Source organism: Aspergillus vadensis (genome assembly GCF_003184925.1).
Source record: "Aspergillus vadensis CBS 113365 unplaced genomic scaffold BO88scaffold_20, whole genome shotgun sequence".
Taxonomy (NCBI): domain Eukaryota; kingdom Fungi; phylum Ascomycota; class Eurotiomycetes; order Eurotiales; family Aspergillaceae; genus Aspergillus; species Aspergillus vadensis.
In genome coordinates, this window is record NW_020292058.1 from 369,708 (window position 1) to 387,200 (window position 17,493).

Below are 17,493 nucleotides of genomic sequence, written 5' to 3' on the forward strand. Positions count from 1 at the left end.
ATCTTGCCTATGGCTTGAATTTGCCTGTCTTCTTCATTTTACTCTAAGATTTGTCGCTTGGTGTTTACGAAGATGATGACATATTGACATGTTGGTGAAGTGAATTTTACATCAGAAGAAAGTTTGTGGATATGCTGCCATGTTCTCAAGCTTGCTTTCTTGTTTCTTGTTATCCCTGGTATGAGACTCGGGTTTTGTGTTACTTCTGTGCTTTGCTGCAGGGATTTGTTGTTGAGTTGGGATAGGAAGTGTGTTGGGTGAGGTAATGGTGGGATGGAATTTTTTCTTTTTGTCCTCGAATGGAAAAAGAACAAAAAAAGAGGACAAAACGGAAGGAAGAAAAGAGAAAAGCCAAAAAAAAGGTTGAAAAAATACTAAAAGAAGAAAAAAGAAGGAAAAAGGAAACAACAAAAAGAGGGGATGATGGGACGTGTAATATCACGATAATACTCTAATGTTTCTAATGTTTCTAATGCTTTACGATAGTGATGATTGTATGAAATAAATGCCACTGAAATTAAATTGAAAGTATCCAAGTAATTACGAGATCAGCAAATCAGAGGTAGTAGAACAGTTAGGAGTAGTTGGCAACCAACACAAGCTATTGTCGTCTTGCATGACAAAGTCTGTATAGAAGAGAGCTTTGAATAGCTTCAAGTATATGAATTGTGGTATCTTAAGTGACATATTGCCCTTCTTTCCTCTCCTTTCGGAGCAATGGCCATCCATTGTGACCGTCATCGACGGATGCCAGATATGGTGGTCTGTAGTAGACACACTGAGTGGCCGTTTCAGCGAGGCTAGTGAACGGTCAACCATCGATCCAGAATCGGCCGATCCCCTCAATATGCATTATGCAAATGTCATCTCCGTTGGGAGGACGAGGACCTCATGGACCTATCTCAGCATGACCCTGCGTCCTATGGCTCCGAGTACTCGAATCCTTCGACCCTCGAAGTCCTGATCGCATCCGAAGAGCGTCGTGGCCGCCCTGAATGTTTCGCGACATGCTCCTAAGGCAGCCTGAGGTATAATCATAATCCCAATAAACCATCACTCATCCCCTTCAATCACTCCCAGCCTCTTCCTCACCACCACCGTCCGCTTCATCTTCAACATCCAACTCCGGCAACGTGAACTGCGTACTAGGCCCCGCCTCCGCCTGCTGAGTATTCGCAGCCGAGCGTCTAGCCCTCTGCGCAGCCGGATCAGACATGGTGATGGCGCGCTCACCAACAAACCTATCACCCGGCCAGGCACTCTTGCACACAGGACAACTCTCGGACTTTTGCATACGAAAGAAATTCCGCATGCAGTGGTCGTGCAAGCGTCCAGTACAATCGCGGTCGCCGCATCGTTGGCCCTATACACAAGCACAAAATCATCAGCCAATGACCCTCCAACCACAACTCACTTATAGAAGTTCGAACTCACCGCAGTAATAATATCCCGACACGCAGCGCAGAACTTAATCTTCCTAATCCCCTCATCATTATACGCCGCCACCAACCACCCCCTCAACTCCATCAACCCCCGCGGACTCAACCGATAATACCCCTTCCTGCTCTTCTCAAACCACCCCTGCTCAACAAGCTGCTTCAGCATCGTCTCCGCCTGCGTCATCGTCAACGACTGCGCTGCGCCTCCCTGCGTCGCTTGCTGCTGTTGAGTCCCAGACTCCCGTCTATTTGCGTCCCCTGCACCTGCCTTGGCTAGCTGCAACGCCTGCATACTACTTATGACCATTGCTTCCTGGCGGCGGGTGTTGTATGTGTCGAACATGGCGTCGAGGATGCGCTTCACGAAGGCGATTTCATCCGCGGAGTAGGTGGTCGCGAGCTGGGTGAGGGCGTCGCTGGTTGTGTTGACGAGGGCGTAGACCCGTTCGGGGGCTGGGGGAGGGGGTGCGTCGGGGTCATTGTTGTTGATTTCGATTTGGGGTAGTATGCTCCGGATTTCGAGGTCGAAGGGGGATATGGCGCTGTTGGCGGCTGCGATGTAGGTTTGGAGGTCGTCTTCTGTTATGTCTTCGGGTGAGACTTGTTCGTCGTCTAGATGTAGAGGGTTTGGAGGTTAGTGATTGATATGAGCATAGTTTGATGAATATCTTGGTGTAAGGTATATGGTGTAGGGAATACCTCTAACGGAGAATATCGCAGCCAGGACCGGCTTTGCTTCGGCAAAGGTCATGGTGGACCGCGCCATGAAGGCTTGGAGGAATGCGCGGTTGCTGTCATCGTAGCGCTCGTGGTCTTCTGCGTATCGGGGCATTTTTGGGTGTAGTTGGTTGGGGTATTTGGGGGAGGAGATCGTGGGTTTGGTGGTTATATGGTGAGGTTGTGCATTGCGGATTTCCTTGTCGATTGGAGGGGATTTCGTAGCTCTTTTATGCGGAGAGTATATGAATGGATGGACTGGACAAAGAAATTGGATATGACGGACGACGCGATGGACGCGCCGGCGGCCCCGCGTTTATTGGTTCTGGATGCCAAGACTGGAGGTTCTTTGTGGCATTTAATGTTTATGACTTTGAAGGTAGGTTCTAGCAGCGTTAATTACTTATTATAGATACAATTAATATGGAGTGTATTACCATATAGAAGAAGTCGGTTTCATTCCTAAACACAATCCAGAACCATATTGCGGATATCGCAAATGCAGTTGATATCATAGCGTAAAGAAACTAGAATAGAAATACAGCTGACAGATGATGGTCATTCTCCCCCAACGCCGCATATAGAACAACACAAAGGACATTCCAAACCACAGATCTTCCCCCCTAGTACCTCCTCCGGGTCGGCTCCGGACTAGGACTGCGGCTGACACTTCTCGCATCCCTGCCACGCTCCTTCAGCCACTTCTTCGTACTGAGACGAAGATCCCGGTCCAACTCATTGCTGGGGTCCTTCCGATGAATGAAATTACAGAATCCACCACGTACACACCCTTCGCCGCTATTTAACCGACAACACGCTTCTCGGAAATCCGTAACCGGTGATAATTCACAATATATAGGTCGTGCCGCGTACCATCGTGAATTCAAAGCGTCGCAAGCCGCCTGGGCATCTTCTTCGTACTTGAAACGCGCGTAGACATTTCCGATCAGGTCTGTCAAAGAGGAGATGTAATGTTAGCAAATATCTTACTACTATCCGGGGAAGGGATAATATGATGATTGGATGCGACTCACGATCATTGTTGTTATCGCAGACAACCAATTCCTCCAACTCGCCATACTTGCACATCTCGCACCACACATCCTCGTAGAAAGCATCAAAGTGGTTCTGTAGCTGACTGGGGTTCATCTTGCTCTTCGGGTCGTACGCGGGATTCTGGTACATGTTCGGCATCAGGATCGTCTGAGAGTATGACGGCTTGACGTGCTTCCGGGAGCAGCGGTCGCCATGTCTGCAAGCTCCGATTTTGTAGTAGAAGGAGCAGTTGACCTTGTCCTGCTCTGTACCGAAGATGGAGGCGAGATAGTTGGCCATGATGGATCGTGTTGCGCCGAGCTCGGTTCGCGGAGATGGACTACTGAACGGTGATGAGGAATGGTTGTAAGGAAAGATGTCGAGGAGCTAGAGAATATTAAGCGTATGCGAAGGCTGCAACAACGCAGAGCAAATATGTTAGCGCGACGTGGTTTCCCCAGCTCTTGATTGCAGATTCTGGAGAGCTTCGATCTCGTGGCGGCCGCGCTGACTAATCTCGGAGAAGCTTCTGGTGCCTGAGGCTTCCACATTCAGCATGTACATTACTCAGCTTTTTATTTGTGATTGACTTTGGGTTAAATTACTATTTGTTTATAGTTCACTAGTCACGGAAGTCTTAATTAATATTCTATTGAGGAAAGCTAACCACTCTGTGCGTTTGTGGATGCAAAGCTGACTACATACGCTCCAAGCCTCTACGGCTCACCCCCAGCCCGCTGATATCTACAGCAGGCTGAACTCCTTCCACCAAATCGGCAATGACCTTGCCAGTTCCAAGGGCAAGCGAGATTCCCCAAGGGCCATGACCCGAAGCAACAAACACTCCACCCTTCCTGCTTCCTGTTGTGGTCTTGATGCCCTCTCCTAACAAGCTGTCGTCAATTCTCCCCACAAAAGGTGTGCCACGATCTGAAGCAGGACGGAAACAAAGGCCTTCTCGGACTATCTCCAGGTCGTTGACATTCGGAATTTCATCGCTCGATTCCGTTCTCCCCTCTGCAAGTTTTCCAAGCAGGCGAACGGACGCTGCCTTCAGTCTATCCATCTCTTTCTGGTCCATCGACTTATGGGAGTCGTCCGCTCGTTCCGGAAGCGGGATTGTCTTGGTATTCAAACCCGCAATGTAGATTTCCCTTCCTTCCCTTGAGAACAATTCCGGGCTGAAGCCGCAGGATGGCGGCCATGTCGTGAACAACGCATGGGTCTCCCCATGATACTTGTCCTGCTCGTGTTCCAGAGTATGTCTAGGAGAATGGAGAACCAGAGAATATCCAGCGAGTGGATAGATGGGAAGTGCAACTTTGGAGAATGGGAACAGGTCACGGAAGACCTGCGGTGTCCACGGTCCAGCGCAGACAACCAGATTTGTACAGGGGATAGTAGATTCAGATTTGGTGTTTAAGTCCACGAGCCTGACGCCGGTGATGGTCCCAGCCTCGTTTTTGACCAGAGACGACGCTTTTGTTGGGTAGTGGAGCTTGACACCTCGTGACGTGCAGCTGTCCATGAGGAATCTGCATAACCTCAAGGGATCACTAATATTCATTAGCTTCTTTGCTTCATTGCGCGAGGTTCATTCAGCCTTACACTTGACCGGTGGTATTCTTATCACTGATTTGCTCTACCTTCGCCCCCTGCTGCCGTGTCACCCATTCTGGTACCTCGGGTTCCCCGTACTGACTTGTGCCTGCGGCTGTCTCTGCGCGACTTGTACCTGCACGAAGCCAATCGTCGCCACGAGCACCTCCTTGGTTGTTCACGGAGCCTAAGCTCAACGCCACACCTTTCATGTAACCCCATTTCTGCCTTCCTCCGTGCTCAGCAGCAAGGGACTCGTGTAGGTTGAATGACAGCTCTCCCAATGGCGCGAGAGAAGGTGCAAACCAATCCTTTGCTAGGAAGCCAGCAGCGTAGCCAGAGGCAGAGCAGAACAGCTCAGATGCCGATTCAACGACATGAATTTCTTCTTGCGGTTGGCTTTGAGAAAGATAGTAGGCAATTGAGGATCCAATGATACCTCCTCCAAGAATGACGGTAGGCATGTTGGAATGGAGCTATGACTTTTATGAGGGTTTTCGGGTAACAATTGCGCCCAAGTTATGCAACCACAACACGATTTTTTGATATAAACTTTGTGTCTCAACACTGTCAGGTAAGGTCAATGTCAAATTTATATAAAGTAGTAGTGGGAGTGGGTATCTCCAGAACTCCATGGCGGGGTAGATCCGGAACAGTCGATTCGATGAACAGAGTGGATCACGCCCTTCGAATGATGATTCCCGGATGAGGAACTGTGCACGCTGCCCGCTGCCATTTGCCCTTATCGAACCGGCACCCTTCCCGAGTCGACCGGGCCGGTTCACCTTGTATTAACAAGCATCAGGATGCATCATCTTGATAATGTATCTATCTTGAACTTCAGATAGAGCAAGCAAGTTTGCTCCCTTGCGTGATGTTGTTGCTTAGAGATAGCGTTCCGAACTCGGACGGCCTGCCGATTCCGGAGGGCAAGACGTTTCCGGGTCTTCGTCCCTCCCCTGAAAATTGATGGAAAATACATTCTCTAGAATGAGCAGATGCATATGTGATTACTCTAATACGCGATAATCAGTTACTTGTCATGAGAAGTAGGAGTTGAGACTACCCTCGTGTTGAGTGGCAGACCCATACGCCCTACTCAAGGTACCGGGAAATAGTATAGCTTCCCCACGGGCTTCATGATACAGTGGATTCTCTCCAGATTGTTTAGGCCCTTGGCATAAGTTCTGGAGTATTCTGGGACATTCTCTGTTTATGAAATGGCATTTACAATTGGAGATTGATTTCTGGACCCTGAAGAATATAGATGTGGTATATACAAGTCATTCCATTGTATGTCTGCGGCTGGATGGAGGTCATCAGAGGACTGACTAGCCACATATTCAGTATCAAAGTCGGTCGGTGGAATATAAATTCCACTTCTAACCAATAATAGAGACTGGCGTAAATGTTGACACTATACAATGTCCTACTATACCTTTCCACGGGCTCCACTCGACCATAGTCAATGTTTCCCGCGGAAAAGTCAACCTTTCAAAAGACAATTACTTTGAGAAACTTGTCAGAAGTGTGGGAATAGTGTGACTGGGGAAATATAGTGATCTTCGTATCTGAATCTAGAAAGTCTTTGGCAGTGGAATTGACTAGCGCCATACATAAAAAAGCGGATAAATTGCCGACAAAGACCCCACGTTCCCCCTCGTTTCATCAGCGCTAAAGCTCGCGAGATGTCACAACTCACAACTCTCCTTGTCATAGTAAGTAACATTCTATATCTCAGTCACATTGACACTGGAGGGGATACTTTTTCCATCAAGATGTCATTCTCTTGGATGGTACCACTACTGCCCAGCCGCTGCTCCATACTACAGAACGAAAACAGGCTTGCATAAGGTTGTGTCCCGCGGGAACCAGGGTAACCCTTCGATTACAGTACCTTCTCATCCAGCTATTCTTAGTATACTAGCATTCACATTGTGATTTATGTCTATCGTAGTCATCAACTAAGTCATTTTCATGGCCCCCTGTGCAACTCTCACAGTACCCTAATTTGTCGAAGGGATGCCCCCCAACTCCTTCAAGATTGTCGAATTAAAGTTATCCGAAGTATGTCTCTCAGGCAAACGGCTGCTCAGTATAACACAGTTCACCTGCTCTATGCAGCGAGTAGGTGGTAGGGCTTAGCGTCATGGGCTCTATCATCCAGGTGCTCTGTAGTTCTATCAGATGCCTGAAGAATAGGAACAAATTCGAGCCAGACCGCGTGCACTACCTCACACTTCCAACAGCTGGGTTTGTTGAAGTGATCAAATCGATGGATAGAGCAAGTCTGTCCTTCAGTGGTAATGGACGTGGAAGCGCAGTCAGAGGGTCAATTGCACGGGTGATATGGCGTATGGCTCCCGTAGTAAACCCTCCGTCGGCCCGTCCGTTCTTGGAAGGCAAGTGGCCCGTCCGATACGAGAGCATCCACCCCCACTCTCGTCATAGCATCCATTTATTCAGCCACTTGCTGTGCAACCAGATCAGTACCATCGTCACACAAGCCAAGCACAATGTCGAGCAAGACTATCATCGTTACCGGTGCCTCTCGAGGTATTATTGTCCAATCCATCCAATGTTTCAAACTCCAATTCATGCGCAACCTCAACCCCGCAGTCACTGACCACGCTCGCACACCCAGGAATCGGCCTCGCCATCGCGAAATACCTCCTCACCGCACCCCAATCCCACAATGTTGTCGTGATCGCTCGTAGTCGCGAACCCCTCGAGAAGCTCAAGGAGCAATACAGCAAGCAGGTCGAAGTGCTCAATGGAGACCTGGCCGATTTCTCCCTCGGTCAGAAGGCCGTGGACCTGGCTCTCAAGTCCTTCGGCCGTCTGGACGGCATGGTCCTCAACCACGGCATGCTTGGACAAGTAGGCAAGGTCAAGGATGCCGATTTTGCGCAATGGAAGCACGCGTTCGACGTAAACTTTATCAGTCTCACTGCTTTCGTAAGTGCGAGTTTTCACAATAATGGCGGATAGTGATCCATCAATGGACCTCGATAGCTAACGCATTGATATCTGTTACCTGCTTAGATCAAAGCCGGTCTTCCCGCCCTCCGTGAATCCAAGGGAAAAATCATCTTCACTTCGTCGGGTGCTGCCGTCACGGCTTATAGAGGATGGGCTCTTTACGGTGCGACCAAGGCCGCCATGAACCACCTCGCTTTGAGCTTGGGAGAGGAAGAACCCGAGGTCACTACGATTTCTATCCGGCCTGGTATGGTTGACACCGAGATGCAGCGGGAGCTGCGTGAGGACCACGCTACGACTCTGGAGCCGCAGATGCATGCCAAATTTACGACGGTCCACAAGGATGGCAAGCTCCTTAAGCCAGAGCAGCCCGGTCATGTTATGGCCAAGCTGGTGTTGGACGCTCCTAACGAGCTTACTGGGAAATTCTTCACGTAAGTTATTTGAAATCTCTTCATTTCAGGATAAAGCTAATGGCTAAACTAGGTGGAACGACAAGGCTCTCGAGGCGTTCCAGGAGTAGATTACAACTAGATGATTCTTATGAAGACAGTCAGTATATACCGTCACCAAGACTCAATATAGAACATATTGTGAAATAGAATACAAATCAGCCGAAAGATGAAAAGCAGGTTACATTTCGGAAGCATTAGGCGTGAACCTTCATACTTAGCATGGAATGTAATGTGATCATCATGTAAAAAAGTTGTGGACGCATAGAAAAAATTATCGCATACCTTACGGATATCGAAATGGGGTATTGTGTGGTCGTGATAAGCGATTTGCAGAGTCTGCACCTAGATTCTTTGAATAAGTCAGCAATGTACAATGCAATGACTGATTGGCAAATTCCGAATGTGAGGAAATATTTCAGTGGTCCGTTTGGCTTGGACAGTGTACGTCACCATAGATGGTATGATAGGGGCGACAACGATGTTCATCATGATAAATGAAGGCAAATAAGATAGAAAAGGTGAAATACATACCATTGGAGTTAGTTCCTTGAGAAATTTCAAGAATTGAGCAAGCAAAACAAGAAAAGTGAAGCCATTTTTCATTTTCTGTTGTGCGAAGAGCACTGCATGAGTGAAGAAATCATGAACCGAAAAAAAGCTGTGAACCGAGATTAAAAACCCCAGAGGCGGTATGTTTCTGCCGGGCGGTTCTTCCGTTCCGTGACGAGTCCCTCCGCGCCGGGATTTAATCGCAGCTATTTATACCAACCAGTTGCTCCCCGCGCACCGTCACAATACATACTTTCCAATCTGGAGCCAACTTTCACCACTGTGCAGAACGCGCGTTTCGCCTAGTTCCTTCCTTGTCGCCCATCATGTCAGATCGCGAATTTAGTGGTAAGTTTTATTCCAGATTACTTCCTCGCGCAAATTCAAGGTATCGAGCTAACTCGCGCTTTTCCTACTAGCCAACGACGACTTGTCGCTACCTAAAGGTATGTCGCCTTCCTCCGTGTTGTCGCGTCGCATCAACTCCCCCACGTTTGAGGTCGTCGGGGCCCGTCGCCCTTCGCTTTGCTTTTCTCGAATATTGTACAAAGCATAATCAAATATACATCATATACTAAATCGCAAACTATACAGCGACGGTTCAGAAGATTATCACCGAGATCCTACCTCCCTCATCCGGCCAGACTTTCTCCAAAGATGCCCGCGATCTCCTCATGGAATGCTGCGTCGAATTCATCACCTTGATCTCCTCCGAGGCCAACGACATCAGCGAAAAGGAAGCCAAGAAGACTATCGCCTGCGAACATGTCGAGCGCGCCCTCCGTGATCTCGGTTTCAGCGACTACATTCCCGACGTCCTTGCTGTCGCGGAGGAACATAAAGAGCAACTGAAGGTATGTGGCTGGCCCCTTTCCCATTTTGTGGTATTGTCCCGCTGACATAGATCGATTACACTAGTCGCGAGAGAAGAAGCAGAGCAAGATGGAGCAAAGCGGGTTGTCCGAGGAGGAGCTTCTACGGCAACAACAGGAACTGTTCCGCTCAGCTACCGAGAAGTATCATGCTGCTCCGGAGTAAAGATTACGAGTTCTGGATATCCGGAAAGGCAAAAAGTAATGCGGTTAGTCTCATGCTGGTCATAGAGGGTCTGGTTTCGGAGTTCTTGAGACGTTTTCCTACGACGGGGGCTTGGAGTTTGGGTGGTTATGGTATTTCACGCTTTATATGATTTGTGGGAAGGGGGCTTGTTTATCTGTTTTCATACTATTTTCTATCTTCTCTCGGCTGGGGCAGTCTATCGAATACCTTATACTATTTATTGATGTGCATGGCGGTACACGGATGCCTTGGGCAGGAGGATATGTTTCATTAGTAGTGCTTATACCCATGGTAGTGACTATGGTCGATTTCCGGGAAATACCAAATAGCAAGGACTACCATAGTGTCTGAATACCTTGCTTGGTAGCATTGTGGCTCGCTAGGCGTTGGTCGAGGCTATCCTGACCTAGTACCACTTACATTCTAATTTAATGGCTTCCTACCATACTGACTGCTATCGTTTGTTTGGAACCCTACATGTGGTATTATTATCGGCATAATATGTCCATCTGGTCACTTTTGTATTCTCGGGTACTTCTTAGTAGTATATACTAGTAACCCCGATTCACAGCGAATTGAGACTCCTCTCAACTTAGTACGTACCACATTCGGCCAAACTATGGACTTCACCACTAACACTGCACCGTATAATTATGACATTGACCTACCTACGGTTCTTATAATTATATTCTAAAAAAACAAGAAGCATACCAACTAGCTAACACCAGCAAAATAGAAAAACAAAAACATACAACAGAAGGGATTCGCTGGTGGTCACCCACCCAACTACTAACCTCCCGGCGTGTGGCTTAAGTACGGCTGAGCGGACGGGAAGCCCTGTTTTCCACACCCTATGGTCGTATGTACCAGACATCCTAATGCAATGGATTATATGGGACTCTAGCATATGTTGGCTTCTACAAAGGTGCCTTCTCGTTCGTGGGTTGGAAACCACGACAAATTCCATAAGAGACGTTGGGGGTCCTATGGGGCGAGTTGGTGTTAGTGAATGACATGGGGTGTATATAAAAATTATTTATGTGATTAGAGAGCTATTATTCATCCATTGCTTGTCTATATGCTAGTAGTAAAATTACTGTGATTCATCGTCGGTATCATGTACTCCTTATATATTAACGGGTAGGGCTCTTATTCGTTGGTGACTATTATGCTAGTACATTGAAACTGGGTAAGAATCCCCCACCTATAAGTAAAGGAAAAGCACAAGCAAGTGAAGATACCAGTAATGACCCAATTGTCTGCTCACATTAGAGATATAAATGAAAGAGGGTAGTTGAGCTGCGGCGGTTTCAGGCTGTCCTAGGCATAGACAGGGACACCGCCTGCAGCAGTAGTAGTCGCCCGCCCAGTACAGCAGTCGAATCACACCAAGTGCTACATGCAACATGACTGCTTAAATGCCTCGAATTGAGCTTATCGAGCAGGCGTTCAAAGTAATAAAGTATGAGAGTGAGATTAATTCACCCACCCCCATCCGACCCTGTACTTATACTTGAGCCCATTGTACAAACAAAACGTGCGCGACGGAGAAAGCTCGGCCTTGGGCCGGGAATCATGAATCAGTCCATCGCTATCGTGCAGAGATCTCCAGAGCCCGGAGTCTCAGCGGACCGGAGCGATCCCTAAGCTGAATGGTGACCAATGGCACTCGTGTTAATCAAAGCCAATGGAGCCACTGCACGGTGCCTTTACGATCATGTTGACTATGCGGCCTTGTCGGGAACTACAAATCTTATTGAATCATAATAGTCCGTGATACGACGACTTCTATGAGGCATTTGAGGGCCAAGTATGCAAAGGTCTGGATGATAAGGGTGCTCAGGTCATCTGTCAGGCAGTGACACCTGCCGCCCATGAAGCATTACTCCAATTCCCACCCCCTCTCCTCCTGCTTCGTGGCATACCACTGCTTCACATACTCCAGGCCAGTGTGTGGCCCATATGGCTCAGCCTCCCACAGTGGGATCGGGGCAGCAAGCCCCGTCTCTTGTAAACATGACTTTTGTAGCTCGTCCAGACTGCCTCCGCGGTCATAGATGATGCCATCCGTCAAAAGGCTCCGCATATCTGCCCTCAATTCTTCTGTTTCCCGAGTACAGACCATCCCATCATCATCGAGCAAAACACCATACCCGTTGCGTGCACCCTCCACCGTCACCAATTTCCGACGGACATCCATTGCAACTCGCTCAGCGGGTCTAGTAAGAGGATCGCCCAACCCACCACCTCCCCACGTCACCCATTCTAACAAATCCCCCGGATCCACACGTATATGGTCGCATTTAGACGGCAGGGTCTCCGTAACTGGACTATCGGCACTGCGAGAGTACCTATACAAGATCTTCTGCGAACGTTGTCCCGGTTTTCCCCCTTTGAGACCCCATGGCTTTGTGAACCACCGATCATCATGCAGACTGATCTCCCCCCTGGCTAGGAATCGATAGAGGGTTCGTTGTGCATTGCCTCCTCGGAAGTATCCCGGCCCACCGCTATCCGCGACGCTCTCGTTTGCTTCAATCCGAAGGGGGTAATTCAGCTCAATGCTCTCCGTTGGAATTGACTTGATAGCGGGGAACAAGCAATGGCAGTCCAGTCCATCGCCTGCTGCTCGAGCCGGAACCCCGCCAAAGCCAATCTGATATAGTTGATACCATTCCCCAGTGGGGTAGTATCCGGAATAGAAGAAATGGGGCGAATCGCTGAACCCAGCTGCCGCTACATAGGCATCGTTCTTCTGCCCGATCAGAGCTTGAATCACGTCCATGGTCCGGCCTAGGAAGTGTGTGCGACAAGAAATTGGGGCGGGCCGGACTGGCTTTAGAACGGTGCCTTCGGGGATATGCACTTCAATGAGGTCGTGGAACCCGTCGTTTATGACTGTTCCCGGGGCGGCAGCGGCAATGAGGTAGTATCCCACCAGCATCTTGAACATAGTCTCTGAGAGATAAAAGTTGATGCTGTGCTCGCTCTGGGGAGACGTACCACTCCAGTCGAACTTTAACCCCCCTGCGTTGGTTTTCTGCATCGAACATGTTACGGCCCAGGGCCCGACGCCGTGGCCGTCGTCGTCGACGAAGTCGGTGAACTTGCTGAGTTTATCGTCGAATTGGCGCTCAACAATCTTGGCCAGACCAGTTCGATTCCGGTGTAGAAGCTCCTGACAGGCAGCTAGATACACCTCGGTTCCGAAGCGGGTGGCCAGCTCGGAGATGCGCGTTGCTGCCATGCGACATGCCGTCACCAGAGCTGTCAGATCCGATCGGTACCACGCCGGTTGGCGGGAATTTCGACATAGCAGATCAACCAGGTCGCTGTTCATCACCCCCTGGGAGTAGAGCTTGATGCATGGAATCTGGACTCCATCATCATAGATGGAGGTGGCGTTGATGGACATGCTCCCCGGAACCATGCCGCCAACATCGGTCAAGTGTCCAAATTGAGAAGCCCAGCCGATCAACCGATGTTCATGGAATATAGGAAGGATGATGATCACATCATTTAAGTGACTGACAGCCCCCTTGACCATGTATGTGTCATTGGTAACGAAAACATCGCCTTCTTCGATGCTTCCCGTCCACACCCCAAGGAACTCTTTGATGAAGCTGCCGAATTGGCCCACGAGCATCTTGCCCTCTGCAGTTGTGATGACGTTGAATTCATCTTGCTGCTCGCGGATAGCAGGAGACATGCTGCAGCGGAGCATCAATTTGTCCATTTCGCCACGGATGCATGCCAGTGAAGAGGATATCAGAGTTGCGATGAGCGGATTACTGCACATCAATTCTGCTGCTGATTCCGAGGTATGTTGCTTCGTTGGGGGTGGTTGCTCTGCAATTGGCAGGATGAGAATATTACCCAGGCGATCGATCTCACCTGAATAGCCGGGAAGAATCAGTGTGTTGCTGTCCATCTCCGTGATGATGCAGGGTCCTGTAACCCGGATACCTTCGAGAGTGATTTTCTCTCGCTCCCACACTGTCGCTAGCTGTTCTCGGCCCTCGATAATGATAACCTGCGTGCCAATGACGGCCGAGGATGGAGGCTCGCTAGATTCTGCTTTAGGGACTACTGTCAGCTCCACATCTGATGAGCCGTCCTCGAGTATTACGCCGATACGCATCAACTCGAGTTCAAAGTCAGGAAGACAGTAGCCAAACTGCTGCTGATGCTTTTTGTTGAAAGCGTCTTGTAGCACACGGCGCCAAGCCTGGTCGTTCAGTTGGATTTCGTCGTGCGAGAGATTGATGGTGATGGTCAGGGCCTGCCCTTTGTATCGGACATCAACCTCGTACGTGGCAACCAATGGCATAGGCCAGTCCGAACCACAAGAGTCCCGCATTATCTGTTCGCAGTGCTTTTCCAGTTCTTCCACCTGTTGTCGCAGTTCCTCCGACGAGGTATCTTTCACCATCCCAGTCAAGGTGACGGACTGCTCATGACTCAACTTGGTGGTCAGATCGCCCTGTGCACACAGAATGCCTGGAGACGGAGGTACGATGACTGGCCATGCACCTAGAAGCTTTCCTACTGCATTGGCATGCAGTGGCCCAGCACCGCCAAACGCAACGAGTGCAAAGTCTCTTGGATCATATCCCTGTTCGACAGAGACCAATCGAACAGCACCATACATTGTTTCATTGACAATGTTGATTATGTCCTCTGCCGTCTGTCTCAGAGGTAATCCCATTGCGGTGGCGAGTTTCTGAACCGCGGTCTTTGCTGCCTCTGTATCCAAGCAAAATTCACCATCCAGTAGGGTATGGGGCAAGTATCCAAGGACGAGATTTGCATCAGTCACCGTCGCTTCGGTCCCTCCCTTTCCATAACAGGCTGGGCCTGGCGCTGCCCCAGAACTCTCTGGTCCGACACGCAAGGTCTCAGTGACCTCCATATATGTTGCGATTGAGCCACCTCCAGCCCCAACGGTATGAATATCCACGGCCGGTGCACGAACCGTTAGGGTATCGACCACAGTATCCCGACGGATACGCGGCTTCCCCTCCAAAATGAGCGCACAGTCTGTCGAAGTCCCTCCCATGTCGAGAGTGATGAGGTTTTTGTACGGGGTGCTTCGAGCGACCGCATCAGCCACGCCTTTGGCTCCTCCAGCCGGCCCAGACATCAGGATATTCACGGGGAACTCGCCGGCCAGGCCGACACTCGTCAAGCCACCATCACTCTTCAACACCCGGATCGCCTCTGTCTCCGACGCCAACTGCTCGGACAGCTCGCGCAAGTAATTCTGCATCACCGGCTTCACCAAAGCATTGGTACAGGTCGTGACCGTCCGCTCATACTCGCCCACCTCCCGCAACACTTCACTCGAGCAATTGACCGTCACCCCCGGACCACATACCTCTCGAACTATCTTCGCAACAGCCTCCTCATGAGCAGGATTCCTATACGAACTCAGCAACGAAACCGCCACCGCCTCCGGCCTCTCTCTCTCCACCAACTCCAGCAAATCCCCTCTCAGCCTCGCCCCATCAACCTCCACCACCGTCTCCCCACCGACCGACATCCTCTCCACACACTGAACCACCCTCTCCAGCGGCACCGGCGGCTCAGGAGGAGTATAGTAAAGCCACGCCCCAAGACCTCCTGGGATTTGCGACCGCCTCACAGCCAGAATATCTTTATGCCCAGCCGTGACCACCAAGGCAGTCCGCGCCCCTTTGCCTTCCAACACGGCATTCGTCGCCGTTGTGGTACCATGATGAATGAACCTGAATGTCCCATTCCAGTCATACCGTTCCTTGAGAATGCGCCGCACCTTCGCGATCCCGTGTCTGATCCCGATCGTTTGGTTAGGCGTGGTGGGGACTTTGGCGCGGACTGTCTCCCCATTCGGAGTGAAGACGCACACGTCAGTAAACGTGCCGCCTACGTCGACTCCGAGGCGGAATTCGTTGGATGATATCATTATTGTAACCAATTCGACGCTCGTTGTCTATGTAGAAGAAGAAGAAGTCGGAAATTGTATCTCAGAGAGTTGAATTGGGATTGGGAACGGGCATAAGCATAGGCAGCTTATCTCAAACGACTGAGGGGTATTTCGCGATCGGCGGACTGATAATATTTTAGCTGCAGATGCGTGCCGCGTATGATGTATTTAGGATGTTGATGGGTCCCCCGGACGGGCCGATTGTGACTGTACGATATACCTTTTCGGCGAATAGGGTTGATGCCGTCGGCATGGATGCATAAGTCTCGGAAACAAGCTACTGTGTATGGTAAGGTGCCGCGATTGTAGATCGTTTCCGCTGATAGGGACTTTTGTAATACCATGCGCTTAGTTGGAGGGGGGGTTTCTCCCTCGTATTAGATAAAGTTACTCTGTGGTTTTGCATGCCGTCTCTTATCTGTGAAGGGATGGCACTTTCTTCGATTGATGTATGTATTGGGAAGGGGACGGGGTGATAGATCCTTGCTAACTCGAGGACATCATCAAAACCTTAATGCGATTAGCTTTCACATTTTTAGAATACCCTGGAAGATAACGATCTGGAAACAAGGGATTGGAACATATGATCACAGAGAATGGAGGCCATCATCAGAATCCATCCAGTCTCTGGTGCCTGAACGTCCCTATACGCCTATCTATTTGAATGTTCAGTAGAATTTTCACTCATTTCTACCAGCAGTCGTAAATCATCAACGGTCGTTCCTCTTTCGCCTTCGTGCATTTTCCCAGATACTAAGATAGACCTTCTAGATTACCCTACGCCCTGAGTCAGTTGTTCGTCCGGGTAGAGTTCTCGGAATTTAACATGGGCAGTTTGATGCTCGCTTATATTATACCTTGATAATGTCCAACATAATACTGTCTAGCTATATTTTATCCGAGTACATGGGGATCCTGAATAATAATCATGGTTTCTGCTCCTATCTCATTGCTTTGTGTTCTGCGGGCACTTTACATAGTAGAATGCCACTAGTACTTACTACGTACACTGAAACCGGGACATACTAACCAATTCAATGAAAAACCCAGTCCTCAAGGGAAAAATCCGAGTGCAATAAGTAAACCATTATTGTTCTGGATTGTTATGAGTGTTAGTTAAGTCCAGTTTATCATTCGTGCAAGATCAGGGTTTTAGGATGCTGCATTGCTAGCATCCGTGCCTTAAATTTCCGCATTCTTTACTCGACCGATGGGGCTTCACCCCCACGCAAATAAAAGACAGTGGATGGTGGTTGTAACTTCTCGTTGTTGCTCTTCTTGTGTAGCATCACATTGCATGATATAAACCTTGCCAATGAAAGATAGAGTACATACGACCATAGGGTGTGGAAAACAGGGCTTCCCGTCCGCTCAGCCGTACTTAAGCCACACGCCGGGAGGTTAGTAGTTGGGTGGGTGACCACCAGCGAATCCCTTCTGTTGTATGTTTTTGTTTTGCTTACGATGTAGTTCGCGAAGAAGGGCGAGCAGAAGATGGCTACCTACTCATAGTAACAAGCAGAAAAATATGTCTCATGAAGTTGGTGTTTTTTCATTTCTGTCGTGCATATCTTTCCTGTCTTGACTTATCCATACCCAGAGAACTGTAGAAACGACATGTGATGGTAAAAACCCCATGATGTTGAAGGTAGAAATTCCCTACTGTTTATAATTTTTGAACTGGCTAATAGTG

General features: G+C 49.3%; 7 protein-coding genes across 7 annotated transcripts; 2 read left to right on the top strand and 5 right to left on the bottom strand.

Moving 5' to 3' along the window:
• Positions 1 to 651: 651 nt before the first annotated feature.
• On the bottom strand, positions 652 to 2,398 carry BO88DRAFT_489755 (non-structural maintenance of chromosomes element 1 family protein). Its single transcript, XM_025712725.1, has 3 exons — positions 2,139 to 2,398; positions 1,435 to 2,051; positions 652 to 1,363 (listed from the first exon to the last, which is right to left on the bottom strand). Exons 1-3 carry the CDS (start codon positions 2,269 to 2,271, stop codon positions 1,067 to 1,069), a joined length of 1,047 nt encoding a protein of 348 aa, XP_025560398.1. The 5' UTR covers positions 2,272 to 2,398; the 3' UTR covers positions 652 to 1,066.
• Positions 2,399 to 2,589: 191 nt separating this feature from the next.
• On the bottom strand, positions 2,590 to 3,649 carry BO88DRAFT_406669 (zinc finger CCCH domain-containing RNA-binding protein). Its single transcript, XM_025707212.1, has 2 exons — positions 3,191 to 3,649; positions 2,590 to 3,108 (listed from the first exon to the last, which is right to left on the bottom strand). The coding sequence occupies exons 1-2, from the start codon at positions 3,489 to 3,491 to the stop codon at positions 2,780 to 2,782; spliced, it is 630 nt and encodes a 209-aa protein (XP_025560399.1). The 5' UTR covers positions 3,492 to 3,649; the 3' UTR covers positions 2,590 to 2,779.
• Positions 3,650 to 3,826: 177 nt separating this feature from the next.
• Positions 3,827 to 5,380, bottom strand: BO88DRAFT_437110 (NAD(P)/FAD-dependent oxidoreductase). Its single transcript, XM_025709605.1, has 2 exons — positions 4,800 to 5,380; positions 3,827 to 4,726 (listed from the first exon to the last, which is right to left on the bottom strand). Exons 1-2 carry the CDS (start codon positions 5,252 to 5,254, stop codon positions 3,889 to 3,891), a joined length of 1,293 nt encoding a protein of 430 aa, XP_025560400.1. The 5' UTR covers positions 5,255 to 5,380; the 3' UTR covers positions 3,827 to 3,888.
• Positions 5,381 to 7,078: 1,698 nt separating this feature from the next.
• Positions 7,079 to 8,441, top strand: BO88DRAFT_113140 (SDR family oxidoreductase). The gene is made up of 4 exons (XM_025701284.1): positions 7,079 to 7,346; positions 7,435 to 7,748; positions 7,836 to 8,206; positions 8,259 to 8,441. Exons 1-4 carry the CDS (start codon positions 7,307 to 7,309, stop codon positions 8,293 to 8,295), a joined length of 762 nt encoding a protein of 253 aa, XP_025560401.1. The 5' UTR covers positions 7,079 to 7,306; the 3' UTR covers positions 8,296 to 8,441.
• Positions 8,442 to 8,925, bottom strand: BO88DRAFT_113141 (uncharacterized protein). Its single transcript, XM_025701285.1, has one exon. It carries the CDS (start codon positions 8,828 to 8,830, stop codon positions 8,588 to 8,590), a length of 243 nt encoding a protein of 80 aa, XP_025560402.1. The 5' UTR covers positions 8,831 to 8,925; the 3' UTR covers positions 8,442 to 8,587.
• A 92-nt stretch (positions 8,926 to 9,017) lies between these two features.
• nctB (negative cofactor 2 transcription regulator complex subunit NCB2) lies at positions 9,018 to 10,295 on the top strand. The gene is made up of 4 exons (XM_025707213.1): positions 9,018 to 9,124; positions 9,196 to 9,222; positions 9,371 to 9,630; positions 9,695 to 10,295. The coding sequence occupies exons 1-4, from the start codon at positions 9,103 to 9,105 to the stop codon at positions 9,812 to 9,814; spliced, it is 429 nt and encodes a 142-aa protein (XP_025560403.1). The 5' UTR covers positions 9,018 to 9,102; the 3' UTR covers positions 9,815 to 10,295.
• A 1,422-nt stretch (positions 10,296 to 11,717) lies between these two features.
• BO88DRAFT_392903 (hydantoinase/oxoprolinase) lies at positions 11,718 to 15,779 on the bottom strand (the record flags this gene model as incomplete). The annotated part of the gene is made up of 1 exon (XM_025705083.1): positions 11,718 to 15,779. The coding sequence occupies one exon, from the start codon at positions 15,777 to 15,779 to the stop codon at positions 11,718 to 11,720; it is 4,062 nt and encodes a 1,353-aa protein (XP_025560404.1).
• Between the last annotated feature and the right edge of the window lie 1,714 nt (positions 15,780 to 17,493).